General features: G+C 65.1%; 2 protein-coding genes across 2 annotated transcripts in view; one reads left to right on the top strand and one right to left on the bottom strand.

The window, feature by feature from the left end:
• The window catches only part of IFT140 (intraflagellar transport 140), a 77,653-nt gene that overhangs the window by 18,298 nt on the left and 39,449 nt on the right, over positions 1-19,906 (bottom strand). The window contains exon 19 of the mRNA XM_077762793.1: positions 101-278. Within this exon, the coding sequence (XP_077618919.1) occupies positions 101-278 (178 nt within the window). The remainder of the gene's footprint in view (positions 1-100; positions 279-19,906) is intronic.
• On the top strand, positions 4,114-18,107 carry TMEM204 (transmembrane protein 204). The gene is made up of 3 exons (XM_077762660.1): positions 4,114-4,964; positions 8,607-8,762; positions 17,412-18,107. Exons 1-3 carry the CDS (start codon positions 4,685-4,687, stop codon positions 17,654-17,656), a joined length of 681 nt encoding a protein of 226 aa, XP_077618786.1. The 5' UTR covers positions 4,114-4,684; the 3' UTR covers positions 17,657-18,107.

The following is a 19,906-nucleotide window of genomic DNA, read 5'->3' as shown; positions in this document are numbered from 1 at the left end:
GGCGGCTGCCCCTGCCTGCAGGGAGGAGACCCCGCCCGCCGCACCGCCCTGTGGACCAGGTGCTGCCTCCCCTGCCCCCCCGGGGCGGTGCCCGACTCACCAGCATACCCAGCTGTATGGCCAGCACGGCCACCCTGGCCTCCAGCTCCGGCTCCTGCTCGGCCTCGCGCAGCGCGCGGGCTCCACGCGCGTGGCCCATGTTCCCCAGGCACACCTTGGCGACGTCCAGCCGCTGGGTCTTCACGCACATGCGGGCCATGTTCTCCCAGACCTTCTCGCTGTGCCGGGGACACGCAGCCCCGTCAGCTCAGAGCCCTCACAGCGCCAGCCCCACAGAGACGCGTGCCGGATGGGCTTCACCAGCGCAGCCGCACGGCAGACGGGGGCCCCGACTCCTCCCGTGGCTGAAGGCCATCTGCGTGTCCCCTGCAGCCGACAGGGCCACAGACGTACTCAGGCCATCCTCCTCCCTGCCTTGATGGCCATCCATGGTGCACACGCTCCTCTGAACCCGCTGCCCGAGCTCTCAGCTGGGCCGAGGAAGCGTTGGTGCTGCCCTCCGGCAGGGGACCCACAGGGAGAAGGGGCCGTAGAGACTTCATGCCCCAGCGGGCCTGCGGAAGGGGCTGTGGGGCCCCAAGCATGATGCCCCTGCGGACCAGTGCATGACACCCAGCATGGGGTTGGTGGGTCCCTGACCTGGGCTAAGGAGGGGGGGCCCGGTACGCCCCCAGGACCCCGTCCTCACGCCCATAGGCCCCCGTGACTCCACACAGGCCCAGGGAGGGGATTCGGAGGCATGGGTCCCTCCCCCCATGTTAGTCTTCCAGTAAGTTCTCTTCTGCCAACGATGACCTACACTGACCAGGGGATCCTGCCCTCCTTGAAGATCGCAGTTTCCTGTGAGGCTAGAAACTTCTGCCTTGAGGTAGGCCCCCCGCCTTGGGAAACCACACTCCACAAAATTGAGGGGTCCTGGCGCCGCGGACCCTATGCTCAGATCGTGTGCACAGCACGGGCAAGGAGGGGGCAGCTGGGTGTGGGGGGGCCCGGGCCAGGGTGTGTGCCCAGTGCATCTTCCCACGGCCTTGTGACAGCGGGAGTGCCGAGGGGAGGAGGAGGGGCCACAGTGTCAGGGCAGAGCCTCTGTCAGCTGGGAAGCCGCCGGCGGAGGCGTCTGTCCTCGGGGACAGGGACGCACTCGTGGCCGCATCTCTGGTCCAGAAGCTGCACGTGCAGGCGCCCTTCCCTGTGAGCAGGGAGCTTGCGGAGCCTGCTACAGCTTTGCTGTCACGCGCTGGTTGGGGCCGCTGAGGGGTGACAGGTGGGTTTACCGACAATGGCCGGTTAGAGGGGCCGTGTGCACCATCCTCCCCTGTGACCCCGCACTGGGGTCCCCCCAGCCCCAAGGGCCTGTTACGAGGCACCAGCCTCCTTCCCAAAGGGGCTGGCTCCACCCTCAACTCCCTCCTGGCCACAGGCTCCTGCTCAGGCGGGGCACGCGGCCCGGGTTCGCGGAGGGCCGCGGCGACCACAGAGCCTGGTGGTCCCAGGCAGAGCCCAGGAGCCCTCTGCCTACTCGCGGAACTCATGCGAAGTCGGCACCCTTCCTGCGTCAGGCGGATGAGCCAGGGCTGCGGCGAGGCGCTGGCTGGAACAGGCCCCTCCCTTCCAGACGCGTTCCACGTAGGAGGCTTTTTTCACACGCTCCCTGCCTGAGCGAAGACCCGCGTGGGGGCGGGACCTGGGCCCGGGGCCCTGTGCGTCCCCACCTCTGCTGAGTTTTGAACATGGATGGCTGCTATCTGTGCACCACAAAAGTACACAACCCCAACAAGCAAAGGAACCTGGAGGCCCATCCCAGCTCTCCGCCGACTCGGTTTCCTTGTGTGTCCCTAGGCTAAAGGGGTCTGGCGGGTCGTGCGTGCACGCAGGGGACAAGCGTGAGCTGGAAGAACAGCCCGAGCCCTGCCCCTGGGCCGAGGCCGTGGGCCCGCACGCAGGCCTGGGGCCCCAGCCTTTGGACGGCCGCCAGCCCGGCGCACTTCCTGCCGTCCAGCCACGACACTCACATCTGTACTTCATCAACATGAGAGGCGCTGACGCCAGGGCGCACGGGCTGCCTGCCGAGGGGCCTGGCCTGGAGACGCACCCCCCCCTTTTGGGAAGAGCCGCCGGAAGCGGCCCCGGAGGCCCCTCTCCTCGGGCCTGCCCCTCAGGCTTGTGGGGGTCACGGCCTCCCGGTGCGGCCAGCGGCCCCAGCTTCTTCGCTCCTAGCTCCCAACACAGTGCCCGCCGCACGCAGCTCTGGGGGACAGGGAGGCCCTTGGGGGTTTGGGCACCCGGGGTGGGCCTCGCGGTCACATGGGTGGATGACAGGGGTCCTCTGCGGGCCGGGCCGGATGGCTGCCGGGCTGCTGGAGGAGCCGGGGAGTGGCCTGGGCCTCCCTGTCTCACCTGGCAGACAGGAACCAAAGACCACCCGGGGAGAAGTGATTTAAATAAATAGGGGGGCTGACCCTCGGGGGAAGAGCCGCCTTGTCCAGGTGACCCCTGTACCGTGGGCTCAGGGACTCTGATTCACATGCTGGTGCCCTTGGAGGAGGGGGCCATGTGCAGAGGACTAGGTGCCCGTCCCCCCGTGGCCCCCGGGAGGCTGGAGCAGAGACGGGAGAGCATACAGGCCGCGGAAAGAAGGCTGGTGGGGAGGAGCTGCCGGCACATTTGCCTCGGGGACACGTGCTGACGCCAGCGGGCAAAGCCCATCAGGGACCCAACACATAGACGCTGTCGGAGACCCCGATTCTCCAAGGACCCCCCTCCCCGCTGCCTTTCAGGGGCAGAGGCTTGGCGGGTGGGGCTCCCCGCTGCAGCACGCACAGGCCCCTACAAGAGAGGGACGCAAATTCTGGGGGCCGTGGCGGTTCCCGCTGCTCTGATGCGATGACCAGCGCAGCCTCAGCACTCACCACGTTACCACTGCGCACGTGGCCCCGGACCCAGGTCTGGCCCCAGGCTGCTTGCACCAACGCTGGTGGGAAACTGAGTCTGATTTACACGATGGGCTACATGGGGAGCGTCTGTGCCTCGAGGCTGCTGGCCGTCCTTGAGAACCAGCACGGCCAGTGCTAATGCCTCTTGAAGATAACCGTTACTAATCGGACGATTACCACTTGCCGTTTAACGAACTGTGTAGCGGGGCCTGCTCGGTGTCAGTCGCTAGAACCCTCCGGAGCTCCAGAAGCGGGAGGCGAGCGGGGTGCCGACGTCCCAGGCACCGACGTGGACGAGCCGAGGGTACAAGCCAGTCCCACACGGCTCTCCAGGTTGCCGGGCCCCTCTCGCCACCTCCGTGACCCGGGCAGCTGTGTGGCCCCCTCTCCTGTAACGAAGGCGCCTGGTGCTGGCTGGGCAGCTAGTGAAGACAGCAGCCCGAGGGGCCCGAGGCTTGCACCACACGACGCCCGGGGCACATGTGCTCCTAGAAGGGTGTGTGGGTGCCTGTCTGTGCACCGCCGCCCCCGGGCCCAGAGGGTGGCACAGCCTCTCCCGACTGTGTGCACGCACAGAGGGCTTGCAGCTCCCTCGTCAGGGACGTGCCCGGCGCCCTCTGTCCCCGCCGTGGGACCCTGCACCTCCAGGACGGCGCCCTGGCCGGGCAGCTCTGCAGCTGTGGCCCTGGCCCGGGCAAAGGCCTGTCTGAGGAGGGCTCTCCACCATGCCCGGCCTTGTCCTCTACCGTCCGTGAACCCCGTGATAAGGGCAGGGGCCCCTGGGCTGCTGGGAACAGCCCCCAAGTCCCCAAGGCGGGGCACTGGCCCCGCGCTGGGTGCAGCTGCGCCAGGCCCAGCACGGACGCGCGCTGTGGGTGCACGTGCCCCCGCGGCTGCTCCGGGTACCTGAGTGCCAGGCTGGCGGAGCCCGGGCCAGCCAGGGGGGGCTGTGGGCCTGTGCCGGGAGGGGGGAGGGGGCCCCGGAGCAGGACTCCAGAGGCCCCCCTGCTCTCCCGTCAGGAAGCGCGTCCTGTCAGCGTCTGGCCGCGGGGGCCTGGCCGCTCTTTGTTGCAGTTGGCTACGCCCTCCATCCAGCTCACAAAAAACAGCCTCAAAAACAACCATTTCCTCTCTGCCGCGGGGGGGACGCACACGCGCGCCTGCACACACGCAGACACACAGGCACACGCGCTTCCCCGCGGCGGGCCCTCTGCTTTCCAGGACAGGCCGTCTCGCGGCGGAGAAACAGGGCAGGGGCTCAGGCAGCCGGAGGCCCCGCTCGGAGCCCGGCCGCTGGCTTCGCTCTGAGGAGCCGGTTCTCGGCAGTGAGGCGGGACATACCCCACGTCGCCGGCCGCCCCTACAGCTGCTCGCGGGGAGAAGAGGCCTGGCCTCTCAGGAAGACGGCGCACGCACGGCCCTGGGCTGTCGCGGGCGCCCCGGGTGCCTCCCCGGGATGGGCCGAGAGGCCGGCCGCAGCTGGCGCCTGGTCCTGCTCCAGGTGCAGGAGGCAGGGTAAGGACGGGCCCAGGTGGGCTCACCTGCACCTGTCGCGTGGGCCTTCCCGATGCCTCCGAGAATGAGCGGCGATGTCCTCTAGCAGCCCCTAGCTGCTCTCGGCTCTCCCTGGCCACAGCGGTGCCCGGGGCTGGGACTTTCTCCCGACAAGCGGACGGCACTGGCAGTCGGCGATGACCGTTCAGAAGCTGGTGGCCACGGCGGTGCTGGTGGCCCTGGTCTCTCTCGTCCTCAACAACGCGGCGGCCTTCACCCCCAGCTGGGTGCACCAGACGCTGGAGGATGGGCGCAGGCGGAGCGTGGGGCTGTGGGCGTCCTGCTGGCTGGCAGACAGGGCCCGGGGAGGGCCGAGCGCCGGGGCCCGGCCGGGGCCGGCGGATGCAGGGGACTGTGAAGCCCTGGGCTGGGGCTCCGAGGCGGCAGGCTTCCAGGAGGCTCGAGGCACCGTCAAGCGTAAGTCTGCTACTTCTCCGCCTCCTTTAGAACGGTCGGGCACGCCGTGGGCAAGGGGCACGTCTGGTGTTGGGGAGCCCAGGCAAGCCCCCAGCTCGGCCTGGGACCCTCCAGGGGAGCCCCAGCCCCAGTTCCGCTGAGCCCTGACCTGCCTCTGTCTCCTTTAGGACGGAATTCTTGTGCGGGCATGGGGCTTTTCTCCACCTTCACGTGTAGCTACAGGGCAGGTACATTCACCAAACCAAGGAAAATACGCTTTCCTTGGTGGGAAATAGAAATTGTCAGTGAGTGAAATAAACAAGGAGCTCAAACAACACATGGCTGAGTTCTGACTTCGCTCCGTGGCCTGAGAGAGCCGTTCAGGCAGCGTCGGGGGTCAGAGGGCAGACAGGGCTGCTGGAGACCAGCCTGGGGGCAGGGAAGGGGCTCAGGGCAGCGGCTCCGGAGCATGGGCTTGTCCCGGCCCTTCCCGCTCTGGAAGATGGGAACAGGACTTTGACCATGGGGTCAGGTTTGAGTGCAGGGGAGTAAAGGGCTCACAAGTGTAAGACACTCGTCACCTAACGTGTCACCTACGTGGCCACAGTGGCTGACGGGCAGAGGTCTCGGTCTAACTCACAGAAGGGCAGGACACCGAGCTCGGGCTCGCCCTTTGGAGCATGTGTGGCGTCGCCAGGGTTGCTAGCTGCTCTCAGAGGCCGTCCCGAGTCCTCGAGTCGTACAGGCTGGCGCCGTGACTGTCTCCAGCCGCCATGTGCTTGGAGCCCTGACCCACTGGGGGCGGGGGTGGGGTGGGGCCCATTCCACGGGCCACCAGACGGAGGCTGCAGGAGGCATGTGCTCGGCCAAGGTCCCCGTGCAGTCCTGCACTCACAGCCCCTTCCTCTGGGTCTGGGGGTCTTCTGTTGGGGAGGGGGTGAGCCTGTCAGCCCCTCCCCCTCGGTCACAAGCAGGAAGTTCAGACTTTTCCACAAGCTCTCCAAACTCGATGCAGCTGAACTTGGGTCCCGGGAGACTGGCTGGTGGAGAGCAGGCGTCCTGGGTCCTGAGGCTGTCCTGCCCCACACAGCACCCCTGGCCCCGAGACTCAGCCCAGCCCCTCCCCAGGCGTCCAGGCCCTCTGTCCCCGGGCCGAGGCTAGGAGGCTATACGGGCGGGGACGTGCTCTGCCTCCAGACCCCCTTCCCACCGGGCCGGCCACCTGTGTCCCCGGCCACCCGAGCAGCTCCTCGTGCAACTTCTACGACATCCTCACACGGGCACGGCGTCTCCGGCAGCTGATCCTTAATCAGTCTGAGTGTCAAACATGCGCCACAAACGAGGGAAATGCCGCGGAAGCTTCCTGTCAGGGAGACGGAGCTGCTGACGCGCTTCTCGCGGGCTCCGGGGCGCGAGCCGGGCGGATGTGCGCTGCCCCTGTGCTCCCGCGTGGGCGCTCCGGCACCTCGTCTCCCGGCCCGCACCTGCCGCCCCATGCCACACCAGCACCCGGCGTCCGGCTCCGCTGGGCGGCGGGATGGGGCAGGAGGGAGCAGTGGCGCTCCGTCAGACACCTGCAGGCTCTGGGGTCGTCTTGGTCCCCAATGGGTGAGTGTGTGTGGCCGCAGGCTGGACTCGATCCGTTCTGAGCTCCCATCTCGGGCCTGAGGGACTCCAGACATCGAGGCAGATGGTGAGGGGATGGCGGACACGCTTGCCCGCTCTGCTCCAGGGACCCCAGCAATGCCCTGAACTGCCCGGTCAGAGCCCGTCTGTACTCACGGAGCAAAAAGGGCGAGGGCCGCCCACCATGATGTTCTGTCAGGGGGCCCCGCGCAGGGCGTCCCGAGGGCACTGGGTCAGGGGCTCCGCGGCCGGCCCCCCATGCACACGGGGTCCTGTCCTCCAAGACCCCTGCTCAAGCAGCTTTTGTCCCTGCGAGGCGGTGTGGGGATGCAGTGTCCCCGAGGTCCTCCCCTGGCTCCCACGGAGACCTCACAGCCCGAGTCCCGGGAAGCCTTGCTCTCTGGGCGTGTGTCACAGCTCCGCGTGCCAGGCATTCTGTCGGGCGCCCTAACGTCCTTTTCCGAAGTGAGGCGCGGCATGGGTAAACCCGTCTGGCGCCCGGGATGCAACTGTGTGCATCACACTCTGCCTGGCCTCAGGCCCTCCCGCCACGCTCCTGCTGGGCGCCGCTGCCCAGGCTATGCACGCAGTAGGCTCCGTCAGTCATGGACCCCGGGCACGGCGGACGCCTGCCCGGCAGGTCCCCTGCTGGTGGTCAGGGGTGGGGGTGGGCTCAGGCAGTCAGCGCTTCACCCTTTACCCGCCTACACCCTCACGCCCACGGGGCAGAGGCTGGTGGGGTGGGGAGGGCACGCGGGGCCGCAGCCAGGGCCTATGGCTTGGGCAGTGCACTCAGAGTGCCGGGAAGGACAGAGAGCTCGGGGGACGGCAAGCGGGAGGGCACCCTCCTCTGTCCACCTCTAGCCTTACCTCCCCTGGGTCTGGCTGTGAACCCGGCGCCCCGTCCTGTGCTTAGTGCCCCATGTGTTTACTGCCCCTCATCTCTGAGGTCACCCCCAAACTCGGCCACCTTTTACCGTAGAAGGACGTCTGTGCAGTCACATGTCGGCACAAGTAAGGCAAAGAAAACAGAGTGTGAAGACGCCGGAGAGAGCGTGTGAAGGGCAGGGTCTCCACGGACAGGGAGGCCGTTCTGTCCGCACAGCAGGGCCCGCATGGTCTCCTGCACGCGCGTGTGCCCGCTGGTCGGGCTGGCCGTGACTTGGGTTGTGCCACGAAGACCGTGTGGGCAGCCAGAAAGGTTCGGGAAAATAGGCCTGAAACCTGGCTTGCAGCTGAGCGGGAGGTGAGGAAATGCGGGTGCTGGTGCCTCCCCCTGCACCAGGAGTACCTGCTCGCCTCTGGCACCCCTGCCGTTTACTGGGTCAGAGGGGCGCAGGCCTTCTGACAACCGCAGGGATGTTTCCGTGGCGACCCTGCAAAGCACGGAGTGTGAGCATCAGCCCGCGGCAGTGCAGCCCACAGGGCAGGACAGCGCCATCCGTGTGGGAGAGCAGAGCTGGCCATGCTCACGGTCTACACAGCTCATCTACACAGCAAGCCAGGGCAGAGGCCTAGGCCGCCTCCAGAAGGTGTTCAGCCTGGGGGCTGTCCTCCTCTAGCGGCCCCTCCCTCCTCCTCTCCTTCCAGAAGCTTCTCTGGCCGCAGGGCCGCCCTGCCTGCTGCAGCCCTGCCTGGGACAGCGGCGAGGAGGAAGCGGCTGACACACAGTGGGCAGGAGTGGCCGGCCTGGGGGCAGGAAGTGGCGTGGTCTCCCTTCACCCTGGGCTCCTGGGGTGCTAGATCTGAAGGCTGCCTGCCCACGTGTGGGCGAGTCACAGACACCACCGCAGGCTGAGGCCCGGTGGGGCCGGTCCCCCGGTCTCTGGCCGCGCTCCCCGCAGGCTGGCGCTCTGCTGCCCAGCACGCCCGAAGTCTCTCTCCGTGGGCCTCTCGGGGCAGCAGCGCAGCCCCGGCCCTGCCTGTGGCACACCCCCCGTGCACCGGGTCCTGGGCCGGGAGCGGAGAGCGAGGAGCCGGGGAGAGAGGCCGCGGGGCTCCAGCTGACCACCTGTCCCTCCCCTGTCGTTCTCACAGTGCAGTTTGACATGATGCGCGCTTGCAACCTGGTGGCCACGGCAGCGCTGGCTGCGGGCCAGCTCACCTTCGTCCTGGGGCTGGCGGGCCTGCCCCTGATGTCGCCCGAGTCGCAGTGCTGGGAGGAGGCCATGGCCGCCGCGTTCCAGCTGGCGAGTAAGTAGCCCCGGGCCCCGGGCTGGTGAGGTGACCGCACCCTCGGCCCCCGCGCCCCTGTGGGTCACCCTCTGGCCGTCGGTGGGGCGGAGGCGAGACCGAGACACACACGGGGAAGCGAGGACACGCGAGCATCCGGCCGCATACTTCCGTCCACCCCTGGGCTCCTGCCTTTCTCCGTTTTGGCACCAGCCACTGGCACTCCAGAGAGACGTGCTCTGCCGTCTGCAGCTGGCACAGCTGGTGGTCTGGGCTCAAGGTCCTGGTGCAATGGCGCAACAGCCTGGCACGGGCAGGGGGAGAGCCCCCACCTGTGCACGCACCTTCCCTGCTAACCATGCGCCAACGGGGGGTCTGGGCAGGCGCGTGGCTCCAGCCCGGCTCGGCTACAGGCCCGTCCTCACAGGCGGCGAAAAGCGCAGAGCATACCAGCGCCCGAGCGCACGTGTTGTGTCCTGGCCCCCACTCCCACGGCCCGTGCTGCCACGGGAGCGGGCTGGGGGCCCCAGAGTGGTGAGGCCTTGGGGCAACAAGGAAGGGAGGGTGTGGATGCACCCGTGGTCCTGAAAGGCCAAGAGGGGTGGTGGCGTCGTAAACGAGGAACATGACAGTTCCGGGAGGTTCCGCACGGGTAGCCTCGGGAGCTGTCCAGGTGACCCCAGTGAGTGGAGGGCCTTCTCTGCTACTTTCCCCTCGGCCACTGCTCTGGCCGCCGGCTCAGTTTTCCCGATCACGGAAATCTGGGGGCAGTTCAGGTTCCCCGCTGCCTGATGGCGGTCCCAGGCGGGGGTGGGGTGGCCAGGGTGTGGGGACGTTAGCAGTCGGCCCGCTCGCCTCTCCTGAGGGCAGAGGATGGCAGCGGCCCCAGAGGTGAAGGTACGGTTCCAACAGACCCAGGGAAAGAAACGGCAGGAAGTCTGAAGTGAATCATTCCGGGAATAATGGCCTCCGGCCCTTATCTTTCTGGAGAGAGAGGCTGACAGACTGGCAGGAACTCACACGCTGCACAGTGACCTGGGAATCAGGAACTGGAAACAGGCCTTCCTGCGCCTTTTAATAGAAGGCGGGTGGTCCTGGGCCAGTCGCTTCCCCACGGCCCTGTCGCGGGCAGGACCTGGGAGCCCCGAGGGCCGGGCACGCGGTTTCCAGGAGCGTGGCTTCGAGGCCGAGGGGGCTGGACGTGCACCTGGGCTCTGTCACCTGCGATCTGGGGGGGTCGGGGCAACCTGCCAGCCCACCGGCCGCTCCGTCTGCCCCCAGCGGGCAGAATTAAGGGGAGCTAAGAAGGCGGGTGAGCTGGGACGCCTGGACCTCGGCCTCTCCCTTATCCACGGCTGTGGGTAGAAACACGGACACTCCGAAAGACAGTGACCGTTCAGAAAACGACCCCTCTGCCCTCTGCTGACCTTAGGGCCACACGGCAGAACTGGGGTCCTAGACCTCACGGAGATGGCCCAGCCCTATAGCACGGAGCTTATCTGACATTCCATCCCTTCCAGAAGGAAGCGGACGACTAGGGGCAGACCTTGAGCGGCACCGCAGCAAGGAAAGGAGCAGATCGTGACCCTGGAAATACCCCGCGGCAGCACAATGGGCCGCGGCTCCTTTTATTTAGAATCACTGGGAGAGAGACGGCGGGTTGGGATCTGACATTTCACTTCCTGCGAACCCTTATTTCAGAACAAGATAGTGCTGTTCCCAGATACTATATCTTTGAAAAGACAGCCCGGGGGCCCCGTGAGGCACACCCGGTGGCCCGTCCTGCCCGTGGGGCGGCCGCGCTCTCCCGGGCGTCCTCGGAACGCGCGGCCGCCGCGCAGGGACCATCACGCAGGCGGAGGCCGCTGGGAAGAGCCGGGAGCGCCGAGGGGCGCTGGGGGCCCCTCCCGTCTCTGCAGGCGTCTCCCGGTGGCTCCCTGCCCTCGCCCCCACGGGTCTGTTTTGCCCACAAAGGAAATGCACTTGGCCGTGTTTAGACTTGTTTCATTGACAAACAGTACAGAACGCGGCCGTGTGCCTTTCTGCCACCGCGCTGCTAATTTTAGAGTTAGGTTTTTTCCTGTGCTCCGGTCTGCTGGGCGCCGGGATATCCTGTCCCAGGAGGGGAAGTGCCTGCTGGTACCTGTGATGCAAGCGGCCTCCAGGCCCCAGCGCTGCGCCCAGAGGGTGGGCAGCGGAGAGAGGCGGCGCGGGCGANCGTGATGCCCGCCCGCCGCTCTGCCCCGCACGCCTGCTCCCGCTACCATGCAATGGGCTCCCGCCTCCTTACAGAACCTTCCACGTGGAATTCTAATGTACTTTAGAATTCTGTCCATTATTCCACCTCCACCCACAAGCCGAACGGCTCTACGTGGCCTCCACGTTCTCCCTGTGACGTTGGCTCCCGTCAGGGCTGCAGCGGCCTGGGGGACCCTGTCCCAGGGCAAAGAGCTGGCATGGGTGGCCCCTGCCACAGCCACGCGCCCGTACAGGCTCCTGGCGGCCGGCCCTGCAGGCCCTCCCGTCCTTTCTTCCCTCGCTTGTCCGCGTGCGCCTTCTCTGCTCTCACTGCTCGTGCACACGGAGCGCCCGCCATCCTGTGTCATCACCGCCGGCAGGCGCCGCCAGACCTGCCTCAGACACCCAGGTGACACCAGACAGCCGAGGGGGCTCGGCAGGCGGCCTGCCTGGCGGGCACGTTGGGGTGAGGCTCCTTGGCTCTGGAGGGTCCTGAGTGCGCCAGGGCCCTTCCCCGGGCGTTGAGGTGCGACGAGCCCCCTCAGCCCGTGCTCTCACGCAGCCGCGCCTGCCCCGCGACCGTCGGGACCCCCAGCTGCGTGTCCGAGGGCCCCCACGGAGCCGGGGCCTGTGCCGGAGCAGCCACCACCAGGGAGGGGAGCCTCCCCCCTGCCAGAACGGGTCGCTCCAAACTCTCTTCAGTGTGACCCCACCTGCGGCTTGTCAGGCGCCAGCGGCCCCGGGCTCCAGCTGCCCTGCGGGACTAAGCACATCTGTCCCCAGGCTGATGCTCTCAGGTGGGGCCATTCAGGGCTCTGTTCCTCGGTCAAGTCGCACCTTTCAGGGGCAACTCCCTGCCCACCGCCCAAGTGGTCTCAGAGCACCGTGGCTGCAGGCGCACATCCAGGCTGGTGTCGGCGTCCCATGTGGCTGGCCTCCCAGGGGTGTGAGGGCTCCGTCCCGAGAGCCCCCAGCTGGCAGCGCGGTGGGGGACCTGAGGACCAGGCTGCTCATCCGTTCCCTCCTCCACACTCCCTCCCTCACCCCCACTGCTCACTGGAGAGCACGCGCGGCACCTGCCACCCCTTCAGAGACCGAGAAGTCCCCCCACGCTGCAGCAAGCGCCCCGGAGGGCTGTCCCGGGCCGGGCCCACTGTGTCAGGGACACCCGGGGACTGAGGAAAACTGCAGTCCTTCTGTGATGTCCCAGCATGGGGCCCACAGGCCAGGCGTCCCACCTCCCTTACAATCTGGCTTTGGGTCCGGTGGTGACAAATCTACCGTGGTGTAAGGCTCCTCCTCCACCTCAAGCGTCTGTGACTTCGTAGCGTTTGATGTGTCTCCTGGTTTACGGTTGATTAGCTTTGGTCCTAAGTGGCTGTTCGTCTCCACGTCTGCGGAGTCTCAGTCCAGCCACCTCGTCTGTCATTTGGGTCACCTGCAGCTTTTTTAGACTAACAGTTTTCCGCACGGCACGATCCCACCGTGAAACGGGGCAGCTCAAGGACAGACGGACAGATGGGCAACCGACTCGCAGAGGCCACTGTCGGGCGGAGCACCTTTGGGACGGCACCGGGCTCTCCTCGGGAACCCCTCCGGCGGCTCCTCACGTCCTGCAGGCGGCTGACCATCAGGCCCGAGCTCGCAGGCGTGTGCTCCAGCCCTCGGCACTGCGCAGAGCGCAAGGTCCCCGCACACACGGCCGGACCGCTGGATGCCAACCTTCGCCAGCCCGCTCCGGCCCGGCCCCCCCTGACGCGAAGCCTCCCACACCCCTGCGGGACAACCCTGGGAGCAGAATCACGGCGGAACCTCCTGGGCTCTGTGGCTCTGGCTTCCTCTCTCAGTTTCTGGAAATCAGCATCTTTTTCTTATGTGACAGCAAAACTGACGCACACACTGTGCACCCCGTGCCCCTGAATCTCGGCAGTCGTGAGCTGGGGAGGCTCTGCTGTTCGTAGGCTCGGGGCTCCTCTCGCAGGAATACATGACTTTCTGTCTTTCACGAAGAATAGGCCTGGCCTGGTCCGGACACCGTGCCCGCGTTTGGCTCCTGCTTCCCCAACGCTGGTCTGCACCCCAACCACATTCGCGTTTCTTGCTCACGTGCACGCCCTCTGTGCTCTGCACTGGCACGCCGGGCGCCACGCGGGAGCTGCAGGGCCGTGGACACGCGACCGGACACATCGCACCTTCAGTGGTCCCTTTCCCAGAACCCCCCCCTACAGGGAGGGGCCCGTGGATCCTGTCAGTCCGCTGCTCCCAGGTGCTGGGGTGCCCACTGCGGCCGCGCCCTGACATGGGCTGTGTGCTCGGCTCCAGGAACTCTCCCCGGAAGCCGTCATCGCACCTAAGTCACAGGCAGGCCATGGGGCGGGTGTGCTATGTGAAGGCTCAGGATTCGGCTCCACGGTCTCCCCTTACGCCACCTGCATGTGCTTGACGGTCACTTCAACAGGAAGGCCCGCGGCCCTCGGAAGCTGGCAGGCAGGAAGCGAGGGGAAAGGGACGCTCTGCAGGCCGCGCTGGGGCTCACGGCGCCCGCGCCGTTGCCTCACAGGAAGGGGCTGTTTGCTTTGGAAACAGATTCATGAGGACGGGATGGACTCCACATGCAGAATTCGGGGCGTCAGCTCACACTCTCCCCTTTCGTGTGCTTCTAGACAAACGTGGCCATCACGGAGAAGTCCGGGAGAGCGGCCTCCAGACAGTCTGAGGGCGTCTCTGCACCGCGTGCCAGAGCCAGGAGCCGGTAGTTTAAGGCCGGTGGCCGGGGGGCTCTTTCCCACACCCCGGCCCCTCCCCCCACAGGAGACCCTCACGAAGGCCTTGTGCCTTACGTGTCCCTTCCTCTCCACTGCTGACATGGGGCGCATGGCGCACGCGCATGCCGCGTGCCTGTGCGGTTCATGTGGCCCTGGGGATACCACCCGACGCCCCCCACCCCCCACGTGGCTCGACTCGGCTCACTGTTTCGCGTGCACCGCTGTTCTGGTGGGTTCTCTGCAGCTTCCTGCGGCAGGAGAGGCTTCTCTAAAGTCATTTTTTAATGCTGGGAGTCAGGCCCTTCTCTGACCACGTGTTCTAAGCTGAGCTGGTCTTTACACAGAATAAGCCACGTAATGCAAAATTTTTAAACCATTTTTCAGACAAGAGTATAGAACTATAGATTTTTCCCCCCACTTCTAGAAAAAAGTAAGGTGCAGCCTCTGAACCAGGTCAGATGGGTGAGACGCACCCCAGGCTGCACTCGAAACCCGCCCACTGCTGCCCACGGCCGGCAGGCTGGACTGCTAAGATTCCGTCCACCAATCTGCCACCTGTCACCCACGACTGTGGGACCGTGGGACCGTGGGATGACAGGAGGCGGCTCCAGGCTCTGACGCCGGAGTCTGAGTGCCCTGTGGGCGCTACACCCCCAGGAGGGGACACACAGACTCAGACGCGGCAACGAGAGACAGAGACTCTGCTTTCAGAAACATCGGATGCTCATCTTAGAAAATAAGCACCAATAAAGCCAAGTAACCCCGTGACGCTGGCCAGGGGGCGCAAGGGCGCCTGCCACTCAGGGCTGGATGGCGCGGGGGCGCCGGGTGAGGGTCAGCTGCGGTGGCCGCTCTGCCCACACGCTTCGGCGACTGGTCCCACCAGTCAGGATCTGCAGTGCCTGAAGTTCAGAGTGTCCTGTCCACAGGGGCCTCCCTCTGGGAGGGTCTACACCGGCCTGTGGCGGCCTCCCAGGTACAGGGTTCCCACGCCGGCACTCACCACGCTGCCCCGGGCGCCCCGCCCTGGGGGGTTAGCTTCAGTTCACCCACGAATGCCGGTTCGGTTCCCCGAGGAGGAATCAAGCCTGCGCGCAGCGCACGCGCATGGAAACCAGCACGAGGGGCAGAGCGGGACCCGGCACGTCCCGCTGTGGCTCCGACGCTGAGCGACAAGATTGTGGCCAACAGGCCCTGTCCCTTGAGGGGCGCGGTCACCATGAAGCTGCTTCCTCAGAGGCCCACACTGCGATTAGTTCCGCGCCACGGGAGATCGCCCTCTGGTCCAGGGGCTGCCAGCGGGGACCGGGCCGGGCCTCCAGGCTGAGCTCCGAGCGCAGCCGTCCTCCCCAGGGCTGGGTGAGCTCGGGGCAGCTGCGCCAGTACAGACCCGGAGAGGCTGGAGCCCGGGGTCCCGGAGGAGTGGCAAGGGGCCCGTGTGGCTGCAGGGGACGGGATGCCACGCGCGGCAGAGGCAGAGATTCAAGGCCTGGCAAAGGCGTACAGCTCCTGGCACATGCGCCCCTGAGGGACAGGGGCCGTCCCCTTTCCGGCGCTGGCAGGCAAGGGCGTGCGGACCCTCCGGTCAGGGCCGGCTCTGCACCGGGGTCCCCGGAAATGTCTCGCGGACTTCACGGGCCGGCCTTATGCTTCAGCGCTGTCTGCCGAGCCCGGTCAGCCGCGGGGCTGGGGCGGGGCCGTCCACCCTGACACCGTCCACCCCAACACACGATGCTGCGGAACTAGGGCTCGGGCCGCAGGGCACAGGTTTGCAGATGCTCCGACGGATGTCTGGCCACGGGCGGACATGGACTCGGGGTGCGGGGCTGTTCGGGGGAAACCCCTTCCCACGCACGGGTCTGCACCGCTGCTGCTCTGCTGGCAACCCCCCTGCTCGGCCGGGCCCCTGCGGATGGCGCCCACCCGCCCTGTGGGAGCACCCGCCCCAGGGCCTGCCGGGTGAGCTCAGGCACGAGCCCGCGTGCTCCGTCTCCCGGTGCTCCCTGCTTGCCACTTCCAGCTGGGCCTTGTGGAAACGGGGCACAGAGAGCACCCTTCGCTGGCAGAAAATGCCCAAAGACGCAGAAAACCGTGGGCCACACGCCAAGTGTTTTCATTTTCATGGCACAAAACACAGACTCTAACTCCTTTCCCCGAGAACATAAAACTCGGTGCCACACAACAGGGAGCAAGGGACACACTCTTCACTGGGGGAGAGAAATGCCAGAAGTTTCTGTCGGTGTGCATGACAAAGAGAATTAGTTATTTTTAACAGAGAGGAAGCATCCAAAAGCTTTCTGTGTATAAAAAGCTCTGCTAAGTACTGTGGAGAGTTAGCAGAGATTAGTCACTGCCGCTATTGTTTAGCGCATAACGGGGTGGATCATGTTTAATTCATACTTTCTGGAAGGTGCGGTGATGATGACACTGCACTGCTTGTGACAGCCGGCTCCGCCCCCCGCCCCCACCCCGCACTAATTTACAAGTTTCCAGAGCCACGAGCTGGCTGGCGCGGCTGCGGCGCAGCTCCGGGGCCACGGGGGTCGCGCAGGGTCTGGTTTCCTGAGGAAAGCAGGGGAAGCTGTGCGGAACGCAGAGACCGCATGAGCAGACGGACGGATGTCACAGNCAGCTCCCCCAGGTCACCACGGCAGAGGCGGGGCGGGGGCCGCCGGGCCCCCACCTCTGCCCGGCCCTCCCGCCCGGGCCACCACTCCAGCCACGGCTCTGGCTCGGCACCACGGCTCCCGGCGGCCTTATCCGGCCCCGCCTGCCTGAGGGGTTGGAGGCCCGCGCACAGGACCGCGGCCCGGACTCAGCCCTGCCCTCCATCAAACACCAGTGTCCTGTTACCCCGGCCGGCAGGCTCTGGGCACGAAGTCGGGTTTCCCTGAGGCGAGAACGGAGGCCTGGGAAGCGAGGGGCGCCGTGGCGCGAGGCGCCAACAACGCGAGCAGGCCGGGCCGGGTGCTGAGGTCCGCACAGGACACTGTCCGCAGTCCCTGCGTGGCCCCCAACCCTGTCTGGAGTCAGAAGAGGAGGCTGTGGGGGGAACGGGCAGGAGAAGGGGGTGCGGGTGCAACGGGGACGAGAGGAGCAGGCGCGGGGTGCGCAGGGCGCCGCAGCCCCGGCCTCTGCCCCTTCCCGGGACCCGCAGGCGCCAGGCGCTCCGGAGCTTGGAAAGACCCCTCCATCTCCTCCCGGAGCAAACGCGAAGCACAAGAAAGCTGCTGAGAACAGGACAGAGTCCTGTTTCTAGATGAGATTTAGCGAACGCCTGCGTGTACGTCCACTGGAAGGAATCAAGCACTTCTAGAAGCGGGGCGCCGCTCACGTGGAGGAAACGGCACGGCCCTGCTGGACCAAAGGGAGAGCGCGTCCGGACCGCACCGCTTTCTCCTGGGGCCCCCAGAAGTCACTCCGTGCCAGGATTAAGTACACAGCCCCCCAAAGGTCAGAAGGGCTCAGAGGCCTGTTGAAAAGCGGCTCCACACTGAAGCGCGGCACGTGAAGGGGCGACGGCCCGCGGGGGTCAGTGGTGGCTGTGTGACCTGGAGGCTGTGTGACCTCAGGCTGTGTGACCTTGGGGCTCCACAGCCCAAGTGGCCGGTCCCCCCCAACCCCGGGTCCATGCAGGGCTTTCTGAACTCCCCTCTCTCGTTTGCAGGTTTCGTCCTGGTCATCGGGCTGGTGACGTTCTACAGAATCGGCCCGTACACCAGCCTGTCCTGGTCTTGCTACCTGAACATCGGCGCCTGCCTCCTGGCCACCCTGGCGGCCGCCATGCTCATCTGGAACATTCTTCACAGGAGGGAGGATTGCATCGCGCCCCGGGTGATCGTCATCAGCCGCTCCCTGACGGCGCGGTTCCGCCGAGGGCTGGACAACGAGTATGTGGAGTCGCCGTGCTGAGGGCCGCGGGGGGGCCGCCTGCCCAGGACTTTATCCACTATAACCGCACAACGCGGAGGCCACAGGACCGTCCGTGCAGACCATCCGTAGGGTCTCATATATACACGTACGACCCACAGCTATGTTTACTCCGCCTCGTATCCGCACGTCATACGCCACGCTCCCTCCGCGCCCACCGCTGGGCCTCACTGTCCCCGTGTTCCGGGGGACAGCTCCGCACCTCAGTCTAGGATTAATTTATTCAGTGTCTGCTGAGGGTGGGGGCCTCGGTCATATTTACTTTGGTAGAGCAGAATGCCCGGGAAGATTTTGCGGAACTGTCCATGAACTTCCTCGAGTGACTCAGAATTTATAACCAGGTGGCTACCGTTTTATGGCAGGATTGTGTTAGTAATGTCCGTTTTGCTCCCGATTATTTTTCTAAGTTAAAATAAAAGGCAGACTTCCCTCACCGCTGTGTAAAGCCTGTGTTTTAACTATCACACGGCCACGGGGGTGAGAAGAATTTGGTCTGGCCTGGCATCATTTTGTGGGGCGGCAGGAAAAGGCGGCTTGAAACACTGTGAAAGGCGCAACGGGAAGACAGCTGTAGTCTCACCCTCCCGCCGCACCAAGGGTCTGCAGACGGAACAGACGGCAAATCAGCCGCTGGCGGGGTGGGGGGGTAGTTTTCTGTTTAAAAAACTTGAGATCGCCCTACGTTTTCCCCTATAAAACCTAGCTTCAGCCAAATGCTGGGTGGTCTACAAACGCCTTCACGACACGACGCTGGTCCTGAATCTGGACGTAAGTCAGCTCTAACTCCACAGACCGAACGCAAAACACTGGAGAGTTGCATGTGAGGGGTTCAAAGCCGGCCCTCGCCCTCCAGAACCCGGATGCCCGACTGCATGTCAGGGCAGTGCCACCCACACCCACGTGGACGCTTCCTGTGTGGCGAACTGCTTGGCCCTGCGCCACCTGCAGGCAGCGATCCCCAGGAAAGTGACACGGGGGCCATGGGTAGCACCAAAGCCAGGGTCAGANAGGCTCCTTCCCCCTAAAAAACGTTCAGGCCTGCTGCTTTCGACCTTCCTGTGAGCGGGAGGTGACCGGTGCGGAGCCTGTCTTCAGTAAGAACAAGCAGTGCAGCGCGGCTGGCGCTTTGAGAATCCCAACGCAACTGAGGACGATGGAAAAGCATCTAGAGCCTGACCATTCACAATAAACGGCACACGCTGTAGAAATAAGCAGACCCGTTCCCAGCTCACTCACAGGAACCTTTAAGTCCAACCTTCCGCCCTCCGAGCTTCTTTCCACAATGGACTGCCCCCCAGGCCCCGAAACATGTTTCCAGAATAATAGTTTTTTAAAAGAATCATGCAATAGTTAAGATGTACAATTTCAGGGGCGCCTGGATGTCTCAGCTGGTCAGGCGTCTGACTTGGGCTCAGGTCATGATCTCGGGGTTCAAGGGTTCGAGCCCCGCGTCGGGCTCTGTGCTGCCAGCTCAGAATCCTTGGATTCTGTGTCATCTCCCCTTCTCTCTGACCCTCCCCCGCTTGTGCTGACTCTCTCTCAAAAACAAATATATGTAAAAGAAAGACATACAATTTCATAATTCTACACATACAGCTACATTAATGTACGTTGAAGTATTAAAGTTGACTGTGTGGTTGGTCACGTGACGGTATTTACATTAAAGGAAAAGAGGCCAGAGAAAGGCCGGGCGGTGCCTTCCGGCCACTCTGGTTCACTTGTGAAGTGAAGAGCCCTCTGGTCCACATACACAGCCTGTGTGGACAAGGCCCTTCGTCAGAAACAAGGTTTGGCCGCTTTAGAGGTAAGACAAGGGGCTTGGAGTCATGTCCAGACACCATCGCTGTGAACGACAGGGGTGTTCCAGGCGGCGGCTCAACTTTCGGCTCTGTGTTCCCCTTCACTTCCACCGTGCAATGGCTCCCCTGCCCTTTGGGGGTGAACATCTGTAACTACTCTCAAGAAGAACTGCTGAATTCTCTCAGGAATGGGGAGGAGGCTGCTGATAGGCAGCCCGTGATTTAAAAGTTTAGAGCAGGGGAGCCGGGGGACGCGTCAGTCGGTTAGGTGTCCGACTTCTGCTCAGGTCATGATCTCAGGGTTCATGGGTTTGAGCCCCATGTCAGCCTCTGCACAGACGGCTCGGAGCCTGGAGCCTGCTTGGGATTCATTCTCTCTCCCTCCTTCTGCCTCTCCCCTGCTCCTGCCCTCTCTCTCTCTCTTTCTCTCTCT

The sequence above is a fragment of the Crocuta crocuta genome, unplaced genomic scaffold (genome assembly GCF_008692635.1).
Source record: "Crocuta crocuta isolate KB4526 unplaced genomic scaffold, BGI_CrCroc_1.0 scaffold234, whole genome shotgun sequence".
In the NCBI taxonomy this organism is placed as follows: domain Eukaryota; kingdom Metazoa; phylum Chordata; class Mammalia; order Carnivora; family Hyaenidae; genus Crocuta; species Crocuta crocuta.
This window is presented reverse-complemented; position numbering and strand designations above follow the sequence as displayed.

Excerpts from the sequence above, each read along its gene's own strand:
- TMEM204 (XM_077762660.1), top strand. The coding sequence starts at position 4,685 with ATGACCGTTCAGAAGCTGGTGGCCACGGCGGTGCTGGTGGCCCTGGTC. Across the intron at positions 4,965-8,606 it reads GGCTCGAGGCACCGTCAAGC|TGCAGTTTGACATGATGCGC; the intron begins GTAAGTCTGCTA and ends TCGTTCTCACAG. Across the intron at positions 8,763-17,411 it reads CGCCGCGTTCCAGCTGGCGA|GTTTCGTCCTGGTCATCGGG; the intron begins GTAAGTAGCCCC and ends TCTCGTTTGCAG.